At 55.0% G+C, this 24,472-nt stretch overlaps 5 protein-coding genes across 5 annotated transcripts; 4 read left to right on the plus strand and 1 right to left on the minus strand.

Moving 5' to 3' along the window:
* Positions 1 to 2,738: 2,738 nt before the first annotated feature.
* Positions 2,739 to 4,877, plus strand: CGCS363_v010138 (uncharacterized protein; the record flags this gene model as incomplete). The annotated part of the gene is made up of 4 exons (XM_036641987.1): positions 2,739 to 3,014; positions 3,075 to 3,139; positions 3,190 to 4,195; positions 4,245 to 4,877. 4 exons carry the CDS (start codon positions 2,739 to 2,741, stop codon positions 4,875 to 4,877), a joined length of 1,980 nt encoding a protein of 659 aa, XP_036493557.1.
* A 1,182-nt stretch (positions 4,878 to 6,059) lies between these two features.
* Positions 6,060 to 9,065, plus strand: CGCS363_v010139 (uncharacterized protein; the record flags this gene model as incomplete). The annotated part of the gene is made up of 1 exon (XM_036641988.1): positions 6,060 to 9,065. One exon carries the CDS (start codon positions 6,060 to 6,062, stop codon positions 9,063 to 9,065), a length of 3,006 nt encoding a protein of 1,001 aa, XP_036493556.1.
* Positions 9,066 to 9,644: 579 nt separating this feature from the next.
* CGCS363_v010140 (Allergen Asp f 7) lies at positions 9,645 to 10,599 on the minus strand (the record flags this gene model as incomplete). Its single annotated transcript, XM_036641989.1, has 3 exons — positions 9,645 to 9,981; positions 10,039 to 10,156; positions 10,212 to 10,599. 3 exons carry the CDS (start codon positions 10,597 to 10,599, stop codon positions 9,645 to 9,647), a joined length of 843 nt encoding a protein of 280 aa, XP_036493061.1.
* A 1,778-nt stretch (positions 10,600 to 12,377) lies between these two features.
* sfh1 (Chromatin structure-remodeling complex subunit sfh1) lies at positions 12,378 to 14,178 on the plus strand (the record flags this gene model as incomplete). Its single annotated transcript, XM_036641990.1, has 2 exons — positions 12,378 to 14,027; positions 14,083 to 14,178. 2 exons carry the CDS (start codon positions 12,378 to 12,380, stop codon positions 14,176 to 14,178), a joined length of 1,746 nt encoding a protein of 581 aa, XP_036493062.1.
* Positions 14,179 to 18,231: 4,053 nt separating this feature from the next.
* cbh-1 (Exoglucanase 1) lies at positions 18,232 to 19,977 on the plus strand (the record flags this gene model as incomplete). Its single annotated transcript, XM_036641991.1, has 4 exons — positions 18,232 to 18,645; positions 18,698 to 18,901; positions 18,955 to 19,045; positions 19,103 to 19,977. The coding sequence occupies 4 exons, from the start codon at positions 18,232 to 18,234 to the stop codon at positions 19,975 to 19,977; spliced, it is 1,584 nt and encodes a 527-aa protein (XP_036493060.1).
* Positions 19,978 to 24,472: the final 4,495 nt, after the last annotated feature.

Consider the following 24,472-nt stretch of genomic DNA (forward strand, 5'->3'; position numbering starts at 1 on the left):
ACACGGACAGGGACATGGTTGTGGCGTCCGCCACTGCGGCAGCACCCGCCAAGGAAGCTTTCAGCCCGCAGGATTCAGCCCTGAACTCTCCCCGGGATGGCTTCGCTGACGAGAAGACGGAGAGGATACCGGACGGCGATATTGGGACGACGTCGCCGTCGTCGAGTTCGGACTGTGGTTCTCAGAGGGTTGGAGATGAGAAGGGACGGAAAGGAGTCTGGGACCTCGCGGTGAGGGTGTTGACTTGGACACCGAAGAAGCTTCGATATGACCCGAACAACCCTCCGCAATTTTCGCTGGCGCATAACTTTTTGTACGCTGTGGTGAGTGTCCTGAAGTGCGCCGAGGATGACAAAATACTGATGGGTGTAGGCGGCGACCTTTACCGTTGCGGTTTTGTACTACAACCAACCCGTGTTGAACAAGATTGCCGAAACATTCGACATCAGCTTTGAAAGGGCGTCGTCAGTTGCGACGCTGATGCAGGCTGGGTATGCCGCGGGCTTGCTCTTTATCTGCCCGCTCGGCGACATGGTAAGGCGGCGGCCATTTATCTTAATCCTCATCTGGGTCACGGCGATGCTGGTGAGTCTTCCGTCGCAAATATCGAGACAAACCTGACAGTATCCAGTGGCTCGGCCTCTGCGTGACCAACTCCTTCGCTGTCTTCTCCGCGCTGTCGTTCCTCGTGGGAGTCACTACCGTCACGCCGCAGCTCATGCTCCCTCTTGTCGCCGACATGGCCCCAGCGAACCGCAAAGCGAGCTCTCTCTCCATCGTCACGTCGGGTCTGATGCTTGGCATGTTGATCGCGCGTCTGCTCTCGGGAATCGTGGCCAACTTCACCTCGTGGCGCAACATCTACTGGTTCGCCTTCGGAACGCAGTACCTCCTCCTGATTCTGCTCTTCTTCTTCATGCCGGACTACCCGTCGACGAACCCCGACGGGCTGAATTACTTCAAGGCGCTGTGGACGATTGTGACCATGTTCTTTAGCTCGCCAATCCTGGTGCACGCCTGCCTGATCGGATTCTGTATCAGCTCCATCTTCACGTCTTTCTGGACGACGCTGACGTTCTTGCTGGCCTCGCCGCCATACGAGTATCCCTCGTTGACGATCGGTCTGTTCTCTCTCATTGGCATTGCAGCGATTTGCGGCGGGCCGGTGTATGGGCGGCTCATCATGGACCGGTACGTGCCATTCATGTCTTCGGTGCTGGGACAAACGGTCATCCTGATCGGGTGCCTTGTTGGTGCGTTCACGAGCACAATCACCGTGGCGGGGCCGGTGATCCAGGCGATCTGCATTGATATCGGCATCCAGACGGCGCAGACGGCGAACAGGACGGCCATCTATACCATCAACCCCAAGGCGAGGAACAGGGTCAACACAGCGTACATGGTGTCGGTGTTCTGCGGACAGTTGACAGGCACAGCGGTGGGTAACAGGCTGTATGCGCAAGGCGGCTGGAGGTACAGCGGCGGCGCAACCAGTAAGTCTATCTCTCTCATGCTTGTCTTGTGTGGCGAACTCGGTTCTGACGTGGCACAGTTGGGTTCATCGGGCTGTCTCTGCTAGTGACCCTGTCGAAGGGGCCCCGGGAAAAGGGCTGGATCGGATGGAGCGGCGGGTTGAAGCTGCGCAAAGACGAGGCCCCGGCACCGAAGCCGGTCTCGCCCGAGGACGGACAAGGGGCGGAGAAAGCTGTTGGGGAGGAGAAGGGCGCGGCGGTGACCGGGGCAGGCGGGGAGGAAAGCCGGCGATGACGAGCAGAAGGACGGTGAACGGTTTTCGGGGACCGGTGGAATGGCGTGTGTATGCAGGTCGGAAGTGTTGTTGACGGGGCTAATGCAACCCCAGATGAAGAACGGCCGCCGTAACGCCATGACTCGAAAATGGCCGTGTTGATGAATCTTTGATGACAGCAGTTGTTTGTCCATTGGTGTGGTGTTTTGGGTTCGGTGCTTGCCTTCCCATGCTTCTTTCCTCTTTTTTGAGGTGCCTCCTTCCATCTGCTTCCACCTCAATCGCACCTGCCTCTTCGCATCTTTGGCAGGTCCCGTGGCAACGGCAGGGTGCGGCACAGCGGCATGACCCCGGAAAGAGACCCGCCCAAACACCTGCCAAGACCCATAGTGAGGCCTTCCAGGGTGTTCAGAGTGGCGGAGTCTGCCTGGCAGTGCCTGGAAATGTCACTGGGCGAACTGTCCAGACCCCCCAAGGCACCCAGACAGGCGGCACGCTCCAAGCAACAGCCTTGAAGCCTCGAAACATGTCGCTGAAAGTCTCAGCGAAACACGGCAAAAACACCCCCGCAAACAACGAAAACTGGAACAGCGCAGCACCTGGCAACCGACCCTCCACTGCAAATGAGGCCCACCAGAATCACGTTTCCGGGGTCTTTGTGGCCACTGGATACCGACCGAATGGCGGATGCGACCCGACCCAACCACCCGCCAAAAAGCCAAGATCGGCAGCCCAAACGAGCGATTCTGCTGCACTGCGAAAATGGTCGATAAAAAAAACTGGTCTTGGCCCAGATCCCAAAGGACCGGGATGACACCTTGCCCTGCCTTGCCCGCCCGTCTCACTCTCACCGACACAATTTCATTCACCTTCATCTCACTGCATCGACATTGCCATTGAATCGACGCCCGTGTTACCCTGAAACCGACGGCAAGAAAGCCATGTTGAGCTGCGTTCCGTACGGTGCCAGCAACTCTCTCCAACGGCCCTGATGGCTCGATACCAGGGCCTCGACTCGTCCGACCTGTTCCGCTTCGATACCCTCCAATTACGCGATGAAATCCTGCTGATTGACGGGAGGACCGCCTCCAAGGTTGAATACGATGAGTATGTCGTTTTCAAGAAGGACAGCAGCGTGCTCTCGGGGTTGACTCCGGACGATGAGGGCGGGAACGATGTCACTTTCAAGCTCAACCACGATGAAGAGAGGCCAGGCTACCAGATGCTAGACCTCGCTTTTCGCCGCGGCTGGGTGGTGGATCACAATGTATGCCATTCACGCTCTTGCGTTCGTCTTCATGAGATCCAACTGCTAACATTCAATAAGGGCGACTTTACTGAAGAGCCAGCTCGCGATCCCTCCCTGGTGCTAGACGGGCGTGTGAAAAGAGTGTGAGTGACGATAAGTCCCCGCACACCGAGACCACAGCTGACCCTCGCAGCATCTGCTTCCGCCACAACAAGTCTCTCGACCGCCGAGAAGACGGTCTCACCATGACCCCTCAAGACATAGACGCTCTCAAACTGCACCCAGCAACCCTCCAGTACTCCCGTCGCGTCACCAACGAGTCCCGCTTCTGGTCCCTCGACCAGAACAAACTCAGTCTCATCCTCTCCTTCTCTAGCAACCCCAGGACACCCTACGACTTCATGTCCATGACCTACGACATCCGCAGCCGCACAACAACGCTGCTCGTCCGCCAGAGCTACCACCCTCGGATGCACAACCTCCAGAACCTCGACGAGTACGACCAACGCCTCGAGGCCTGCCGCGCCCACTGGGCCCACCCCTTCATCACCCCTGTCGTCCTTCTCCAGGTCCAGTTCATGCGCACCGAGGAGGCCGTCATGGAGAACATCAACCACGTCAGGGCTCTTGAGTGGGAAGTCAGCAACATCGCCGGCTTCGAGGCCTTTGAGATGGAGCGTGAGCGAAGGTCCAAACTCATCCGCCGCCTCACCTTCTCTGCCAACAACGACAAGCAGCCGCCCCTCGCCGGGCCAATGAGTATGGCCAACCTGATGAAGAGTGCCCATGACGTGTTGAAGGAGTCGATCAAGCTGCTGGACACTGTTCGCTGGATGGAGAGAGTGGTGAAGCTGATGCTGCTGACCGGCAACGAGCTTGCGCAGCGCATGTCCACGGGAGAACAAATCAATATGCGCCTACATGACCTCAGCGCAAGGAATTTTGACGACGACGACCGCGACCGCCAAGACCAGCAGGCGCAAAATGACGAGCCCGCGACCGGCCCGCCATCGCGGTCGTCTGCGAGCACCCGGAGAAGATCAATACCGCCTGACCCTCTAGCTGACCCTTCGGCCGACCCCCTAGGAAACCACTGGCACGAAATCAGACAATACCTCGAGGGTCTTCAAAGAATGTGCATGGGCCTAGAAACAGACCGCCGCATGTCTGAGGCCCGTTGCCGAGCCCAGATCGATATCGTAAGTCGCACTCTTCCAGCCCAACAAACTCCTTCTAACCACCCCCTAGATCTACTCCAAAATGGCCCAAGAAGACAACGTCCTCAACGCCCGCATGGCCGTCGCCTCCTCCCGTGACTCCTCCTCCATGAAAGCCCTCGCCGTCATCACCGCAATCTTCCTCCCGGGCGAGTTCCTCGGCACCCTCTTCGGCATGTCCATGTTCGACTGGCAGGCCTCGGGCGAGGACGCCGACTCCTCCACCAACTCCTCCACCGAGGGCTCCTCCACCAACCCGAAAGACCCGATCCCCGTCCTCAGCCACCTCTTCTGGGTCTACTGGGCCACCGTCATCCCGCTCACGGCCATCATCCTCTTCGCCTGGCGCGCGTGGTGGGTGAGCCAGGACCGCTACTTCCGCCGGCACCTGTCGCGCGAGCTGAGCGAGGAGCGCTACTGGACCGCCGACGGCAAGCCGCGCGAGCTGGAGCACTCCTTCTGGTGGGACTTCTTCTACCTGTCGGTGCGGAGGGACGAGAGGCCTGCACCGACGGCGGATCCGTACGGTAGTCTGGACCTGTCGCCGAGTCTGAGCCAGGATAAGGACGAGCTGCGGTCGCCGAGGGAGACGACGGCGAGGAGGGGCCAGATTTCTTTTATGAGGACGCAGAGCTTGCGGCAGAGAAATCATGTTGCTGTATGATGCTGGCGATGGTCCATGTGTTTGCGTATATAATGTTCTGTGGGGGGAGGCATGTTGAGCGCTTGTTTGGAGTTGAGGCTGCATTTTTGGTAGATGTGACACGATATTTACGCTTGTATGGACGATGTAGAATTTCCAAAAGTCTGAAGATATGCCATGATCATATTCACAAATATTGCTCGCATCATACTCCCGTGTGACGAGGCGTTGTGCGTTGCGTGGGGGTCGTTTAACAAGTGATTGCTGACCCCCACCTGTGTGGGGTACATAGTACACAGATTTGGATAAAGTTTTCATCAAGCACGGTAGCTCAGGGGTAGAGCGCTGGGCTCATAACCCAGAGGTCCCTGGATCGAAACCAGGTCGTGCTATTTCTTTTGCAATTTTTGCTAATTTGCTGCACTTGTTGCTCGAGACCTCTCAACTTGGATCGTGCGTGTTTTGTTGTTGCTATTTGTCTATCCCTCCCAGAAATCGAATTTTTCTTGCTTGGACTTTTGACGGCAATGTTCTCTATGTGTATGGATGCTCATTAGAGGGCAGTAAGAGAGGTCAAATATAGAGAGTACGCCTATTTTTCTTATGCTATACCAACGTGACCAACTACTTTTCCTGGTTATACTCTACCTTACTGTTATTACTTCTGTCATTGTCGTTTCTATCGTCGTCGTTTCTATCGTCTTCGTTTCTATCGTCGTCGTCGTCGTCGTCGTCGTCGCTATTATGGTCTTCCACAGGAGTATTTAAGTGCATAGGAAAACTCGGAGGTCTCATTATAAAATTCACTTTGCCAGTGCACAATCAACCTGACATCAGAATCAAGAAACCAGTAATCTCATGAGTTCAGCTCACTTATGACTTAAATTTCATCGTATTCTCTCCGACACAATGGTTCTGCAGTCAACTCAAAGGTAGATTATCCCATTGTCTACGTCTCAGACCCGGGGGCCAAGTCTTGTTCAGACCTCAAGGCTGTGTACGTGTTTCGCTGCTTTGTCATAGACTTCGGCTTTGAAGGCCTTTCATTAGCATCGTTCACCTTTTCTGGGGAAACAATGGGCTTGTATAAGATCACAAGAAAGCGCACAAGACCAAGGCTCAGAATAGAAGAACCAGAACATCAAAGCATCCCATCCCATTTTCTGGATATTAAAGCACACTTCAACGCCGAACGAAATCAAAATGTCAAACTACAGCCCCGATCAACACGACACCAGCACATCCACCCTCGCACTTTCAGACTACACAACTTCGTCCATATACTCAGACTCAGACCCAGACACAACCAACATGCCCGGCCCCGCGAACAACCCGCCCCAAGGTTCACGCTTCACAAACCCTTCAGCTTTCCCCCTTGAGATCCCCGGGATGAGTCCCTTGACATCTCCCGTTCTCGCCGAGATCTCTCCTATCAACAGCGACGATGAGATTTATGAGCATGATCTCAATGGGATGGACAAGGATGCCCGAGATATGATCATGGTAGACGCAGGTCGTAAATACGTGATTCCTGAATCATCAGACCCTACGGAGCCTCCCGTCTTGGCTACGGTCTGGGACACGATCAGCAGAGACCAACAGCCAGGACCTGACCGCGAGGTCCTGTTCAGCGCCGAGCTGGAGTTCTGGGTCCAGGTTTCTGGCGAAGAAGGCAAGGCGCTCACTCGCCCGCCCAGAAACTTTGTCAAAAGCGCTCATGACCGGGATGAATGGTTGGAATCGCTCCACCTCCAGTATCGCATTTGTAGGTACCTCCGAGAAGAAGCGGGCTTCTTTTCTGTATCATGGTCCGCAGACGAAAAGACGAGAGCACTCCGGAAAAAGCATAACCAAGAGCTCCTTGATGGTTTGCACACCTACGACGCGGGCGGCCACTGGCAAGTCGTGGTGCAAACCAAACAACGCCTGCCTGAGGAGAATGACAAAGAGTGGGAAAGATACAACAAGGACTGGATGCTCGTGCGTATCCAGTCTCCTCTAATGTGGTTCTCTGAGGAAAACATCAAGCGATTCGATGCCATCACGTTCGCTTTGAAGGACATGCCCGACCTCACCATTGGGCTAGACCATACACCTCGTCTGCGCGTCAGCCTCAAGCCACCGTCCGGCTTCACTCTTCCAGACCTGAAGAAGCTTCTCACCTTCCTGTGGTCTGTCTCCCCTCTGATTGACACCCTGCACGCAAAGTACTGTGGCCCTGGCTCGCTCATCGCCCCAGGCCTTGAGTTCTCAGAAGTTTTTAATTGCCTCCCTCACACTTGCTTATCCGATGCCGAGTGGCGCGCTCCCCGAGAAGAAACGATCTTCACTCATGGGCCTCCCATCAAGACGACCACCAAGATGTTCCAGACCCCTGACGTGATGCGCAACTCTTCCTTCTCCAAGTTCGCCCTCCTCGAAATCGCAACCGCGGAAGACATCAAAAGCCTTGTCAGCATGACCGATATCCCCGTACAACACGACGACGGCGTGGTCTACAATCACCCTGGCGCGTACGAATTTTCTGGCCTCCTCAAAGCCAAACACGGAGACCAGAGAGTCCAGTTCGCGCAGCACGCCGGCACGATGGACTTCGCCGCTATCTCTAACTGGATCAAGGTATGTCACGGCCTCGTCTCCTTCGCCATCAACGCCCCTCGCGACCGCATAGAACACATCCTCTCCTTGAACTCGCCCGTTCAAGGCACACTCAACACATATGATGTACTTGAACTCCTCACAGATATCGACCTGTCCGCGCAAGCCAAATACTACCGCAATCTCAACCCGCGCCGCTTTCCCCCTGACCTCGCCGCCAGCCAACCCTGTCCCACCATCGACCTCGCCGAGCACTCCTGGCTCTCCCCTTACACTTTCGGCGTCGAGCTCGAGTTCCTCCTCCCATACGCCCTCGAAGTCCCCGACCGCCACGAAAGGCGCTGGACCTACGTCCTTCCATCGAACACCGAACGAGCCTTCATCTCCTCCACAATCTACGAGCACACCGCCGAACATCTCGCCGCCCTCCTCAACAGCAAAGGCCACTTCAGCGCGACCTACAACACCGTCAAACAACGCAGGGACGAACCACCCCACGCCCACTACGCATGCCCCCTCGCCACCGTCTCCGCCGTCCGCGGCCACACCGTCGACATCGTCCCCGGCACCTCCCACATGTACCAGCTCTGGCACGTCTCCCAGGACTCCAGCCTGACGAAGCACCTCGGCCCGATCCTGGGCTACTCCGGCGGCGTCTCCGGCTTCGAGATCTCCTCGCCCATCTTCCGCGACCGCGCGTCCGACTGCCGCCAGATCCTCGACGTGCTCGCCATCCTCCGCGCCGAGACGCGGCCGATGCTGGACGGCACCTGCGGCACGCACGTCCACGTCGGCTCCGTCCGCCCCTTCACACTCACCGCGCTCAAGAAACTCGCCTGCCTCGCCTGGGTGGTTGATCCTATCCTCAGCACGCTGGTGCACCCCGTCCGCGGCGCGGTGAACCACGCCGCGCCTCTCCGTACGGGGTCCAACCTCGCGGAGAGCACGAGCCTGCGCAGCTACGAGGACTTGTTAATCGGCGGGGACGACAAGATGTTGGTGGTCGAGATTGATTCCCATCTCCCCATGCGCGGTCTTCCGAGGCGTCTGCAGGACCAGTTTACGTGTATTTGGAGTGCTGGTGACCATAATAGGCTGACCGGCCTGCTGGCTGCTGCGAATGGCACGATGCCCCCGCGCGGTAGCATCTCATTTGACAAGATCAACTGCATGAGTGGCAGTGCTTTCCCATATGGCCCATGGGAGCCGGTTCTCGTGGGCACCATCGAGTTTAGAGCGCTCGAGGGGACCCTTGACCCGGTGCTGGTCGCCCACTGGGCCCGATTGGCGGTTGCTATTGTACGTACGGCGGTGGATGCAGAGCCTGCTGAGTTCTTCAAGATCATGACCAGACTCCTGAAAGAGCGCAGAAACAGCAGAGAGCGACTCAAGTGCTTCCTGGAAGTGGTTGGAATGGGCCATACGTACTCCTACTGGAAGGAGATACCCGAGAAGAACAAGTCCCTGGCGGCACTGGTCGAGCAGTGGCATCCCAAGAATCGCTGGATTGGTGATGAGCCGAACTTGGCGTGGATCGAGCGGAACGTAGTCGCTCTTACCAAACTCCCTAGAGGTGCAGCTGACGAGCTGGAGAAGGCTTTCAAACGTTGATTGCAGAACAAAGAAGGGTAAGTTACACGCAGATGTTGAGCTACGACATTATGCAGTAGCACCACTCCGTAATCTTACAACTGCAAGGTCTTTTCGATAAGAGATCGCCTAATTTTCCTGTGTCTGCACAGCTATATTTCCTGTGCACTTGATTACTACTATAGAAAGCGATAGTAGCAATAGCGATGATGAGGACGAGGACGACGATGACGACGACGACGATAGAATCGATATTAGTAGAGTAATTAGAGTATAGCTACAGGAAAAGTAGTCGCTGTAGCATAGGAGCAATAGCCGGTCTCTTAGACAAAGGTTGCCGCAAGTAGAAATGTTTCAAACAAGGTTGGTATCACAGAGCGGACAAGCAAGTAGGCAGTGTGATGAAATGTGCAATTGCAAAAAGGTATCTAGACTGTGTAGTCGCAGAATATTCCGCCCCTCGGGCCAGTACCAATCACCATGTCAGGTTTCCCACCCCATATAGCAAGTGATGAATGACCAGATCCCATGCGGGCTGCCTCTCAAACTCTGAACCATGTGTGACTTGAGAAGAGAATTCAGATTTCCAGCTGAAGCAGCTTAGAAGCTCCACTTAACATCACCAATCTTGCCAGCACCAAGGTCGGCAAAGGCTCTGAAGACGGCAGGGCTGACGTCAATGTGGTCGACACCACATCCCATACACTTGTCGACAATTGTAGCAGTCTTAGTGATGCCGCCGCGGGAGATGGTGATCGTCTTGCCACAGTTGGGGTTGTTGTTGGGGTTGCCTCCAGCATCACCCATGGTGATGTGGGAGATGGCGACGACCATGTCGTTGTCTCCGTTGGTTCTACCACAGGAGCCCAGCGAAGGGTTGAACCAGGTCATGACACCGGCACCACCACCACGGCGGTCAAGGGAGTTGTTCTCAGCACTGCAAACACCCAGGTCAGAACAAGCCAGTGAAGAAGACAAAGAAAAAGATACGTACGGCTGGATGTCAGCGTGAACGCGGCAGACAGTGTAGAGGAACCACTGCGACTCCGAGTTCCCGTTGATAGTAGAGGTGGCACATCCGATGCGGGTGGCCTTGCCCGACAGAAGCTGCTCTGTAGAGGAAAGAAGTTAGCAAAGGAAGGAGGCGCGGGTGCTGAAGGAACGTACCGGCAAGACCAAGGTGCTTGGCAACATCAGTAGACTGCTGCTGGCCGTCGGCGTTGAGCCAGTTCTTGGAAGACTCAGTGATGGGGCGAGTCATCTGGACAGAGTTGCGGTCCTCAGTGCGGAACATACTGAGAAGCTCACCAGCGCCATTGCGGTCAGACGCAGGCGCGTGCTCAAGCTTGTTGTCAGCGGCAAGGTTTCCGGACCAGACGTGGGCATCCTGCTTGAGAGCATCATCCCAGGCAAGAGGAGCCTGGCCGACCTTCTGGCGGGCTTCGTTGATGAGAGCGAGGCCCTGGACCTCGTCGGTGCTCAGAGGGGCAGCCTGGACCATGCCGAGAGTAGCAAGGCTAATGGCGCCGGCAGTGATGATAGACTTGGGGAACATCTTGATGGTGTTATTGAGTGGGCTTGGGGAAAGAGTGGGTTTGTCAAAGAAAGACGGAAGATTGAAGTGAAAGTGGAAGGTGAAAGACCGAAGGACCTGGTAAAAGACTTGAGTGGCGAGTGCGAAGGAGAAGAAGTTGTGAGGTTGGTGGGAGAGAGAAGGGATTATATAGCCTGGCGGAGGAAGGTTGTGACGGTAGCAGAGATATGAGCAGGAAGTATTTCAGATCGCTCTTCCTGCCGTTAGCAGCAATTCTCGCTTGAATTGAGGCTGTTTGAGCAAGAGCGGACTTGCAGACAGGAAGAACAGGAGCAGGAACATCCCCAGAGAATCCACATCTCCACCCCCAAGAAGCTTACCTTCAAGACTTCAGTCGCAGCTTCTGCAGAGATATCACGCTAAGCTCGCTTATTGGGGACACGCTTTCCATCTCACTGGTCGTTCCTGCTTCAAAGGAAGTTGCCATGTCTGAAGAACTGCTGTTTGTCTGTCAGGGATAGGAAGCTACCCCGCTCCCAAGGATTGAGCTTCCTAAGGTAGAGCTGAACTGATTCGAAGTGAAGGAGGCCGAATGCAGATCCCCATAGGATCATAAGCCTCTCTAAAGGAATTTTCCTGCTTCAGCATGTTGAGGGAGGGGTGTAGGGGGCTGCTTGTTAGTTCCAAGCAGCCTGAACAAACACACTTTTCCATGAACGTGATAAGCCATAACAAAGGAACCCAAGGTAGTACAGGGAGCTCAGTCTCTGCAGTAGATATTATTTGAGGCCTTGTGTGATCGCACAGTTGATGACATCGGAGCATTTTTGAAAATGCAGATATTCTCCTCGTGCAATTTAGGACATTCTCAAAATATCCAAACCGCTACGCCACCAAGGTATGACTGGCTCTTTCTAGCTCTTAGGAAATATCTCCCAGTTGGCAATCAGTAGAAGTCAGATGAAGGTCAAAAGTCGATTCTTTATTTTTAAACACTGGCTAATGTGCTTGCCCCTTGCATCCACATCACTCACACCCCCCTGTGACACGGTACACCACAGTGCTGCATATACAGACACAGTATCAGTGTCCTGCCGATTTAGCCCTTAGGATGAGACTTGAAGGTCTCCATATGAGAACATGAGACTTTAAGGTGTGTAGAAGGCATTGAACAGCGACTGACATTTGATTGGGCAAATCAAGATTGTGGTGATAGTGGTGTCTCTGCTCTCTGATATTAACCCAAACTTACGTCGGAGTTAACCACCACGACTCATGACCCTCGTCTCTCAAATGAGCGACATCTAAGAGAACTACTATTTAGCTTGAAATCACTTGAACTAGTATGTTTTGGCTTTTTAGGTAATTCTTTCCTGGTTTCCGAGGCCAGCGTGGTAGTTACTTCGGTGTAGATTTCGGTGGATGCCGGTCAGCCAAAGTGGGCCCGGTGAGGTCGGTGAGTAAGCTTTGAGCTAAGCCGCTTTGGGAGCTCAACGTCGGTCGGGAAGTGCCGACTTGATTTTTCTGACGCGCCTTGCTGCTCCCCAAGTGCATTTCCAACGCGGTCCACATCCCACAGTCGGCGCTCACCTCCACGACTAGCACCCGCGGCGTGCAAGCATCGTCAGCCCCGTCCAATCGAGCATTGTCGCCAACGACACAGCGAACCACGATCGAAATCGCGCATGCGCATTGACTCTCGTTCAGCATCGTCCCGCCGCCCTTGACGTGTCCTTCCAACACCAACCACAGCCCTGCGACAGCTTGCGATGACCCATTGGGTCTACTAGCATCACAACATGGACGTCCGATCAAAGCCCCAGGCGTTCCTGTCTACGTATGCGCCACGTATTCGAAGCTACAATAACTCTCTCTTGACACCTGTCCTGCAAGCCGCGGGACCCTCTGCACCCCTCTCGCGAACGACAAAGCGCGGAACCACCATCATCAACTACGCCGAAGATGGATACGACGACATCGACGATGACGATGATGATAGCCGTCGCCGCCCGACTGGCTTGCGCAGTTTGAGAAGAGAGGACACTGCCAACAGGCTGGATCTGTCTGATAAGGCTGGCAAGGATACAAACGAGCCGGTCGACGTACAAGGCATTTGGAGAGACTGGTTTGGCAAGGGACGCCAGGTGCGAAGCGACCAACAAAACTCAGCGCAGGCCGACCTGCCCCTTACGCTGATTCCAATTCGCATCGAGCTGGACATTCCGGCTTTCGTCCCTCAAGTGCCATTTCCCTCAGCGCCTCACACCGTCGACACCAGCCTGCCTCAATACCGTACGCAGGAAATGACGCCGCCCTACCGACTACGCGACAACTTCCTCTGGAACCTGCACGAAACTGTCATCACGACTGAGCAGTTCGCGCAGACGTACGTGCAGGATCTGGATTTGCCGAACCGCCACAACACGATGCTCGAAATCGCCAAGCAGATTCGCACGCAGCTCGAAGAGTATGCTGGCGTCGCATTGCACCCGCTATTCCATGCGCAGTCGCAAAATCCCGGAAACAACGATGCGACAAAAGCAAGCTCTGTAGCCAACCATGAAGAGTCCCCCACTCCTGCTACTGGCGCTGTCAGCCGCTCCGATACCCCCATGCAGAACGGCGGCTTGGGCACACCAGCTAGGGCCAAAGAAGCGACCTCAGCTCCAGATGTTACCGCACACGCCACTCCCATTCCCGTTGGCTCCGATGAGTACGATCATGACGACGCCTACCGATGCATCGTAACCCTAAACATCAATCTTCAGTCGACCCTCTACACCGACAAGTTTGAGTGGTCTTTGCTGCATCCTCCTGGCATGCCAGAAGCCTTCGCTGCCCAGACCTGCGAAGATCTCGGCTTGACTGGCGAGTGGGTTCCCGCTGTCACACATGCCATCTATGAAGCAGTTCTCCGACTCAAGAAGGAGGCCTGTGAGGCCGGCGGCCTTGTCATGGGATGGAATGGTCTCCGCGAATTCCCCAACGATGCTACGGCTGGAGCAGATGCCGGTTGGCGTTATGACCCCGAGAATCTGGGTGATCCTTGGGAGCCCAAGGTCGAGTTCCTCAGCAAGGAGGAGATCGAGAAGCGCGAAGGCGATAGAGAAAGACAAATCAGACGACTCCGCCGTGAAACTGCCCGTTTCAGCTCAACGACTGGCTTGGTCGGTGGCGTGCCATTCTCAGGTTTCGGCAATGTTGTCGAGGCTGTAGAGGAAGAGCGCATGGGCAGAGGTGAGCGATCCAAGAAGAAGAGGCGATTCCGCAGTCTAAGCCCCGTCGGCCGGTCGGGCACGCCAGGCGGACGAGGCACTCCCGATGTTGGATCCGGTTATGGTGCTGGAAGCGGTTTGTCGGATCAGGAGCGGTTGTCTTGGAGATGCGCTCACTGCGCTCTCTGGGGCTCCAGTGTCTGGGCGGTAAGACCTGGGCCCAATGGACCAAGGGTAAGTATCTCAATTATTTAACTCCATCTGATGTGCCCTCGCTAACTTTGAACAGTCATTGTGCCAAAACTGTGGCCTGCTCTTTGAGCGCGACGGAAAATTGCCTCGCCAAACCAAGAACATGCACCTTACTGTCATTAGAACAGCATAATAAACAGATCGGTTACTTTGAGGCGGGCTTCGAGTCGAATGGGAAAATACGGAGTTCCCGGCAAATGACCTCCGATTCTTCAGGATTTCGGCCTGTGGGCCAATGTTTTGTGTGTATAAGAGGCGAGGAGGACGGTTCTGGCAGGCGTTTCAGGGGTATTTGGGCCTCTGGCCAACAGGCAGTCAAGGAGTCCGGCTGCGAGCAGGGTTGCGAGATATTCCATCTGCTTTTGGAGTAATACATATCGAGACACTGCCTCCTGGCAGATATGATAGTGTAGATTAGGTGTTCAAACCATTACACACTTTGGCGAGCTCTCGAAAAATCAGCGTCAGATCAAAATTCAGCATATAGTCATTGCGACTATCGCTTTTGGTCCAGTTCGTTCTCGGGCCTTGAATGGTGGTAGAGGAGGTGCGTACAGTGCCTGCTGCGGTGTAATATCGGGTCCACTGGAAACGCGCACTGTACATATCTTAGCAGCGACGAGCACCGTCCCCTCCTCACCACTCCAAACTTCACACGAACAACATCGTCGGACCGGTCCACATGTGATGCTCAATTTTCTTCCACGGAACAGTGTCACTTTTGCGACGTTATTTCCGCCTTTTGGTCACCAGCAGTCCGCGGCTCGCACTTACTAACGTTAGCTTCTCTGGTTACAGCCGCCAATGCGACGTCGTGGCGAGAGGAAGCCAAATCGGGACGTGAAAACCACGGAGCCTCGACTTCAACCTCCGCAATGCGAACGCGCGCTTTTCCTTTAGGGGAATGTCACCAGCGAAGAATCCACCAGCACGACTTTTCCCGGGTGTTTGGGCAGACCGCCGACCCCTCTGCCCGTGACGGCTGGAGCTTTCGGGCGGTACCTGAGAGGCACTGACGCCTGGGTGCAGCCTGGCTACGCATTCTTCACGTCAGAATCTGGGCCGGGTGGTGGGGGCCCGCTTCTCGCTTCTGCGGCGATGCCGCGAGATTCAGGAGGAGAACATGCGCAGAGTCAAGTGACTCCATGTTGTTGACTGTGGTGGGTGTATGCTCAGGCGTTGAGGACATCTGGAAGCTGACGGTCATCCAGCCGAGAACTATGGCTGAGCCCGTCCGTCGGCCCATTCTGCCCAAGCCCGCAGCTTGAGCATCGCCCGAGGCGACAGATGCCAATCTCGGCTGGTATTTCGAAGCAGACGAAGATCAACTTTGGCGCTTCTCGTTGCTGTCCAAACCGGTCCCGTCCCGCTGTTCGCGGCGCTTTGCTGTCCGCAGCTTCAGTTCGGTCCAGTCTACTGCTCACGATAAGACTTTCGCCCGGTCAAAATGCCCTCTGGGTGACGCGGTATGGACTCCGTCATTCCTCGCTTAAGCGCCACGTCGATATTGCCAACCACACGCGTTGTCAGCGATGGGTGCCCTCTGTCGTATCCCGCTCATTTACGGCTTCGTCGCGACACTCGCCTATCACCACGGCCGGCTGCTGCCGACGGGGGCAAGGTTTCACGTTCCTGGCTTCAATATGAAGTCGCAGACGTGTGGCGGCCACCCTTTGTTAGCGAGCTGTTCGTGCCTGGCACGACACGCGTCAAGGGAGACGGGCCCGAGATCGAGAGTAATACACCAAATGCATGCAACCTCACGATGCCAGAGCACAAGCACAACGCACTATCGAAGCACTGACGGCTCGCGTTCCCTTGATTCCGAATAGCTAGTCGGCATTCTCCCCGGAGCTGTCAACCAACTTCACCTGAGGCTCTCCACATCGTCAGCCTCTCTTCCCCGTGGAGTCCTCCGCACATCGACGCCACCGGCTTTGGACTGCACGTCGTCGGAACTGGCAACTCCAGAACATCATAGCAACTACGTGGTCACGGCTCATCTTCCGCCCACCCTGACGCAAAACATATGCGGAATCTGCGAAATGACAAAACCCGGACGGCCCAAGCCGATGATCGTTTGCCTGGAAAGGGCTCTCCACACAGCCACCTGATGTTCGGCTGTGAGGATCTTCCAGATCTAGTTTGCAAGAGGATATTCGGATACGCATGCTCCACAGGAATGCCTCATCCGAGCATGATTTGCCCACCATCAATCACAAGCCCAAGCACGATAACGACCAGAAGAGATCCTGACAAACGCGTGGCGAGGAAAGATGATCTATGGTTTCGATACTGAATGCGGCGTCGTTGAGCTGTCTGCCGATCGCCACCACATCTGGCCGTGATCTGGACCCTGCCATGGTGAGAGGCTGAGCTCAAGCTTCTTGATCCTCGCCGCCCAGAGGCTTCAGCTTTCTTGGTTATCACGGCTAAATAGAACGGCCCTTGGCAAGTTGCGACGTGGAGAAGATGTCGTCCGAGAGCGGGCTTGTCGCGTAGAGGTCGCATGCTAGACGGCCAGGGCCTTGACAGAGGTATTGCCGAGTAGCATTGCACCGTGGCAGCCTCCCAAAGAATCCCGCAGTACCGAAGACTAACCGAAGCCGGTTATGCAGAGGTCAATGTGACCATCAAATGGTGTGGTGGTGGTCCAGCCGCCCTGCTCTTAACACATGCATTATGGGAGTCTTCATCCGCCGCCAGATTGGATCGGTACCCCATTTATCTTGCTACAAATTGCTGTTCATCTGGTTCTGAACCCGTCCACTTGGTATGCATTGATTACAGTGTTGATCAATTAATAACCTAAAGTCAAAGCCAAGTTGGCCGAGAGTATTGGCAGCGCAACCACGTCTCTTGCTGAAGCTTGACGACTTCAAATCTATCACCGTCTGATCAGACGGTCTGGCGGCGACTGGAAACGAAATAGCGTACCAAGAAACAAAAGATGGCGTTTTTGAAAGCAAGGAACAAAGCGGGTGCATGGCAGTCATTGCCGGGCGCCCAATGGCGTTATGCGGGGAGTAGCTCATCCCGCAATGATGTGCCTTGAAGGTTGGGCAGAAGACCCTGGAATGGTGCCGCGAATGCGGGGAGCGACTCCAAAAGGCATCACTCGCGTATCTCTGGTGTATCACAGGCGAGAGGGGGGCACAAAGGCACATCCCGAGTTAAGCCGACGAGTCTGGCGATGTGTCTTTCGGCGGCGACGCAGGAACTCGGGAACATCGTGAGGGTTGCTGGTGAGGTGAGAGTGACGGGATCTTCGGGAAGCGAAACGATCACGAGGTGGCGCCGACTTTTCCAACTCAGGGAAATGAGTCGTCTTGATTTCTCACGATGGCTTGCGCCTTTTTGCAGAGACGTAGGCTGACTGAACGATTCGAGGCAGTGGTACTCGGCGGCTACCCCTCCGTGTTGGGCGCAGAGGAAATAAGTGCTCCAATGAGCTCGGTCGGGAAGCGTCCCACATCGGGCAACCTCAGTATGGATTTTCGACTCGGTCGCGCCAGCTGGTCTGCTGAGAGGTGTGACCAGCCGCATGGCCGGACGTGACATCGTGCGTTTACTTCGTTTGAATCGGGATCCTAGACAATTAGAACCCGCGTGGGCGGGTACCCCAATCTCGCCGCCCATTCTCCAACTCGACGCCGTGGGTGCCTCTTCTCCAAACTTGCCCAATTTGGCAACCCACAGAAACCTTGGCTCGACGACGAAGCATCATGATCCATGGTTGGGTGTGTTCCTGGAAGGCGCCAAGCCGACAATCTCGCTCACGCTTCTGCCCGGACCCGCGCCTCGCACCTTGCCAACGATGTCGCCCCGCTATCTCATGAGGTTTTCTAGCCTGTCAAGTGTGCCTGGATGGCTCTTGACTACGCCAGGCCAGAATTGCCATGGTCAAGATCGTCTCACGGCCCGGATGCCGTTTGTTGTCGGATCTCGCCCTGGCTAGCCGTGAGCTTCTCCCGCCCCAGCTCGGAAACCGGGAAGCTCGAAGGCTAGTGTGCGAAAATGCGCATTATAACTGACTTACAGATCAAAGTTCTCCTGAAGAATATCTCTATATAAGATCATCATCTCTCGACGAGAGTTCAATTTCTTTCCTTTCATCCTCATCCCAATCATTACACTCTCTCCCTCTTCTCAGCCCAGCATCCGCTACAACACCACGTCGTTCAAGATGCAGACCAAGTTCGCCGCTCTCGCAGCCCTCGTGGCCGCCGCCCGCGCCCAGCAGGCTTGCTCCTCTCAAGCAGAGGTCCACCCCAAGCTGAACTGGCAGACCTGCGCTGCTGGCGGCTCCTGCTCAAGCGTCGCCGGCTCTGTCGTGCTCGACTCCAACTGGCGATGGGCTCACACAGTCGAGGGCTCGACCAACTGCTACACGGGCAACACCTGGAACAACACCTACTGTGCTGCCGGCCAGGGCGCCAACTGCGCCACCAAGTGCTGCGTCGACGGCGCCGACTACCCGGGTACCTACGGTATCACCACCAGCGGCAGCGAGCTGAACCTCAAGTTCGTCACCACCCACGCCTACGGCAAGAACATTGGTAGCCGTGTCTATCTCATGGAAAGCGATACCAAGTACCAGGTGAGTTGCCTTCAACTTTTAGTAGACGCTTCCGTGTACTGATCAACTACAGATGTTCACCCTCCTTGGCAACGAGTTCACCTTCGATGTCGATGTCTCCAACATCGGCTGCGGTCTGAACGGTGCTCTGTACTTCGTCTCCATGGACGCCGACGGTGGTCTCTCCAAGTTCTCCACCAACAAGGCTGGCGCCAAGTACGGTACCGGATACTGCGACTCGCAGTGCCCTCGCGATGTCAAGTTCATCAACGGTGTTGTAAGTACACGATGAGCAATCCTTGTTCAATCTGGACGCTAATCAACTGCCAGGCCAACGTCGATGGCTGGAACCCCTCGAGCAACGACGCCAACGGCGGTGTTGGCTCTCTCGGTGCTTGCTGCGCTGAGATGGATATCTGGGGTACGTGAACTCTCAACCAGCTTCCATATCTGACATTTGACTGACATTCTCTCACAGAGGCCAACAAGATCTCCACTGCCTACACCCCTCACCCCTGCCAGAACAGCGCCTACCACTCTTGCGTCGGCGACGCCTGCGGTGGAACCTACTCCTCTGACCGTTACGCCGGTGACTGCGATCCCGATGGATGCGACTTCAACTCCTACCGCCAGGGCAACAAGACCTTCTACGGCCCGGGCTCCGGCAACACCATCGACACCACCCAGAAGCTCAGCGTCGTCACCCAGTTCATCAAGGGCTCCGACGGCGTCCTTTCCGAGATCAAGCGCTTCTACGTCCAGAACGGCAAGGTAGTCCCCAACTCCCAGTCGACCATCTCCGGCAACTCTGGCAACTCCCTCACCCCAGCCTTCTGCTCCGCCCAGAAGACCGCCTTCGGTGACACCGACATCTTCAACCTCCGCGGCGGCTTCGCCCAGATGTCCAAGGCCGTCGCCGCCCCCATGGTCCTCGTCCTCTCCCTCTGGGACGACCACTACGCCAACATGCTCTGGCTCGACTCCACCTACCCCGTCAACAAGGCCGGCCAGCCCGGCGCCGACCGCGGAACCTGCCCGACCACCTCCGGCGTCCCCGCCGACATCGAGTCCAGCGTCCCCGACAGCAACGTCAAGTTCTCCAACATCAAGTTCGGCCCCATCGGCTCCACCTTCAACAGCGCTGGCACCACCAACCCCGGCACCACCACCTCCGCCACCATCAGGACCAGCACCACCAGCACCGCCCGCACCTCGTCGACCGCCAACCCCGGCACCGGCACCGGCGCGAAGCAGTACGAGCAGTGTGGCGGCCAGGGCTGGACCGGCCCGACCACGTGCGTCTCGCCTTACACCTGCTCTAAGGTCAACGACTGGTACTCCCAGTGCTTGTAAGCGATCCCAGAGGCGGAGAGCTTCCTGGTTGCTTCCAATGATGGAGGCTATGACGCTGTGAGACGGGATTGAATGACGACAAAGACTTGGAAGAAATAAAGACTGCATTGGCTGGGATAAAAGGGGGATCCTTTGAGAGCATTTCTCCCTTTCTGAGAACAAACCTTTCTTGTACATATTGAATAGTTTTTCCCTTTGTTGGCATGGTTTTCGTGCCGATACATCGTATATAAATCCAATCATTCGTTTGCTAAACCACCTTCACTTGATCTTATGGGTGACGACGGAAGTCTGAAGTGCCGGGGGCGGAAAGTTTCGGGTGTTCGAAATGTTTGAGGGAAGACAGTGGCTTTCTTGATCAAACTTCACTCAGCGCAGAACGATCAGTCTTCTCGTTGAGGCTACCTGATTTTCCTTGCTAAGGAGACTGTTTTCCCTGCAAGTTCACATATAGTCGATATCAAGGTATTATTACCGTCGTTATCGTAATCATCGTCCCCATCGAAGTCACCAAGTGCATAGGAAAATCAGGTCGCCTCTTCTCGTCTATCAAGTTCGGCTTCCAGGCTATTCCACATCTCGTCTAGCCAGGTCTGTGAGCGGCTTGCCTCACATCAGGCTGCCACTTCACCTCGGTGACGTGTTCCCCTCACCCACCCTCGGCGCCTCCTTCCTCGCAAGAGGCAACTGTCTGCCTCGACCACCGAGCTCTTTCCCCAAACTTATCAGAAAGATTTTCACCTGGCTGCGCGACCGCCTCGCTTAAATCTCACCGCCCGAGGCGGTCGACTTTGTTTTCCTCTCAGCCCGCCCGTACCTACCTTACTACCTCTTCCTTCTCCTCCCTCCCAGGTCACCTTCTCTTCTTCCTCCCCATCCTCCATCCAACTCATCCTTCTTCCCTTCACTTTCACAACCACAACAACACATCACAAGAGTCACAATCGCACAATCACGTCGCTACCCCTTCTTGCCCTCGGCAGGAAGGGGGAGCAATCCTATTCCCCTCTTTTCTCTCCTTCTGCTCACTTCTTCTTCGCGATTTCCACCCTGCGCGCCTGCCCAATCAACTCACGATCGTCTGGCCCATGTGCCCGCGAAACCATCTCACCAAAACCCCTTCGACGAAGTAGATCGGGGACGCTTGCCGTCCAGGGCGTTGCCGTCCAGGGCGTTGCCGTCTACTGCCGGGCCTGCCTTACGGTGTGCTCCTCGTGCTCCGGTACCGCGACACGTCCAAAACCACCACCGCAGGGCGAAAGCCGGGCAAGTGGTGTGAACTGTGGAAACCCAGATCTTTCCTTTTCTCCTTTTCAATCCACACCCCCAAGAGGCATGAGGCCGGACTTGGGGCGAATTGCCAAGTTTCTACCCACTCACACAGTGACGAACCCCCAAGAGGCATGAGGCCGGACTTGGGGCGTATTGCCAACTTCCTACTCAATCAAACAACAACGACGACACTGTCCTCCTGCCTTTGCTCCTGCTGTTTTCCGCCAGGTCTGATGCGAGGATCGCCAGTCTGCCTACCTACACACACCTTCAGGTACGTCAACGCCCCCATTCCTGCCAGTACAAATCTGCTCTTTCCTGTTTCCCCGTCCTCGTCATGACTTTTGCACATCGATTCCCAAATGTTTTCAGCTGCTTGAGTTCAAGAGGATGCGACGATTTTTCCCAAACCATCTGTATTCCTTCAATCATGGCCTGTCTTTCCTCAAACGACGATTTGCTAACCTCTTGCTAGATCCATTCGCTAGACAACTCACAACGATCTGAATGTCTCATGGTCCTTAGCAATGACCTTAAACTGCTTTCCCCAGGCTACACACGACTTTCCTTCAAGCCCTCGACCTCCGTGCACGGGTTCACCCTACTCAAAGTCTTCCAACGCCTTCCCGCCTTTCCTAATTCATCACTATTCCGAGACTCTGCTCTCACTCTTCGACGGATAGATCCGTCACAACCCGAGCCATGCCAAGCTCAACTGTCCAACAAAGCAAATCTTCCTCGTCAAGTCAACTCGAGAGGTTTGCTCGTTCACCCTATCAATATGAGACCACGCTATAGCGCCTTGGGATCTCACCTTGACGACGTTCATATGCGTTCGTCCCTGTCTTCATCAACAAACTTCGGCCGGCGATTCAGTGTGGCGAGAATGGAGTAGGGGGTATGCTCTGCAACCCTTTTTTCTCTTTCTACAACTCTTTTCTCTGCTTATGCTTGCATTCCGCCGGACCCTGTGTCTCAACCTAACAAATTACCGCCCCAAACCGAAACGCTTACGACGGACAACCACAGCAAAACCATCAAAGCCCTCGGCTCCATGACAACTATCTTATGCGTTCGCCCCCGTCGCATCAGCAACTTCAACCAGCGATCCAGTGTGGCGAGAACAGAGTACAGGGTCTGTGTCAGCAATCCTTTTTTCTCTTTCTATAAATCTGTTCTCTGCTTATCCTGGTATCCCGCCGAACCATGTGTCTCAACCGTTACAATCAATCTTCACTGCAACCGCCAAAGTGACTGACTGACTAATGCCGTTACTGGCTGGTGTCGTTGGCTTTCCTTAATACTGGACAGATTGGCGATGCAAACCGAAGCGATTATAATGGACAGCCACAGCAAATCCATCAAAGCCCTTGGCACCCTGCTTTCTGTTCTACAAGATACTCAAAGCATGTCCTTGGCACCTCATACATCTTCATGCCTCGGTCAATCATTCGACGAAAGGAGGTCCCATGGCACCCTGTTCTGCTACCATTCATGGTAGTTGAAAACATGTCCCAGGTACCCAACCCACATCGACTGCACACCGGTCTCGGCACACCCGGCACCCCATTCTTTGGGATACCGAAGGCATATCCTGATCGATAAGATCTCGTTTGATCTTGAAATCACAATTCAGCACGCATGGACTGGAATGGCTCTGGTTTTCCCGGCCGTCATCTCTGGTCCTACAAACCTTCACAACACCACACCACTTCACAGCTGTTCTGATTGGCTTCGGCCAATCTATTCCTCACTTTCCTGAAGGGTTCATGCCCTACTACTTTCACCGGCTCATACCCACCCCCTGATGGAAGCAAACATGGGACTGTTTGCTCCCGTCACTCACGGACTCCCGTCATTTACGTTCGGTGTATACCGGGCTGTAACCCCTTTGAAAAGCCCAACCAACAGGAATATCACCTTCGAGTGATTTCTATTCAATCAAAAAAGCTGAGACTGGTCCTGGAGAACTGCCCACCTGTCATAGACGGCACACAACAACACAAAACCACAGCATTCGGAATCTTTGTCATGCGGCCTTCATTGATACCAACAAACTCCTTGTCATTGATAGCGACCAGTCCCGGGCATGGCTCGCATTCCCCTTCTCTGTCTCGACCACGACGACGTTAAACTGCCCAGCGCGCTCTCTGATGCAAAGGCGGATCTAGCACCATGCCAAGCAAGCATGTCTCGGTCCTTCATTTTCCACCAGCACAACTCTATTTCACGACTCCCGATGGCTCTCCAGTCTTTCTGGCCAGCCGTCCGAAAACGTGGATATTCCCGGATGGAGGGGCATCCGTTCACCAAACACTAAGCGCCAAAGTCGGGTTATGACAGAAGCCTATTCAAGAGGCGCGCAACCTTTCGGCCTCAATGCTAATCACATCTCATGCACCACTGAGGCCTTCATGGACAGGTGGAAAAGATGGCTCTGGCACCATGGCATCCGACCATGTCCGTCATCGCCTTGCATTGACTCTATCTCACGTTTCCTAGAGCGGGTTCGGTCCTTCCGATCCTGCGAACGAAGCGGTAGATATCACAGACTATCAGGGCAGTCATTCAAAGAATACATCGATCGACATGACACGCCGGTGGCAGGTACTTCCTTTTCGCCCGCGGGTTTGCCATATTGGCAACCAAGGTTTTCGTGGCGGAGGATGCTGGCTCGCCACCAGCAGGGAGGGGAGGCAGAATGCAGGTAGATGGTAGACTAGCCCGTCTATCTGAATGAATGTCTTCTTTTCCACTTAATGGTTCTCGTGATGTCGTGATTGTACTACCATGCGTGAGGACTCTGACTAATCGATTGCACACTTCCGACTTTTGGGCCGTTGAGGAACTCGAGGACTCCGACAGCAACCAACGACAAACGAAACTCTTTGCAAAACTTTGCAAGTTCAAGAAAATAACGATGATTGGTCTGGTTCAGTCTACATTCGATGACGACTCGGACAGTGCTGGTTGAAACCATTATCAATATCTTCATGTACCCGGCGGAGGCGCATCGCTGCGACCACCGTCCGCATGCCAACACAGATCTCCCCACCCGATGTTTGACTCCGTGGTATATATACACACACGCAACGCACCCATGCCCAAAAAGAAATGCCACCTCCATAACCAGAATGTCTCCAAAGTCTTCTCCGCAACCCCAAAACTCCTACTGTGTGTTTGTGTTTGCGTTTGCGTTTTCTCTGTTATCTATACGTTACTT

The sequence above is a fragment of the Colletotrichum siamense genome, assembly GCF_013390195.1.
Source record: "Colletotrichum siamense strain Cg363 chromosome Unknown KSG_Cg363_contig06, whole genome shotgun sequence".
In the NCBI taxonomy this organism is placed as follows: Eukaryota; Fungi; Ascomycota; class Sordariomycetes; order Glomerellales; family Glomerellaceae; genus Colletotrichum; species Colletotrichum siamense.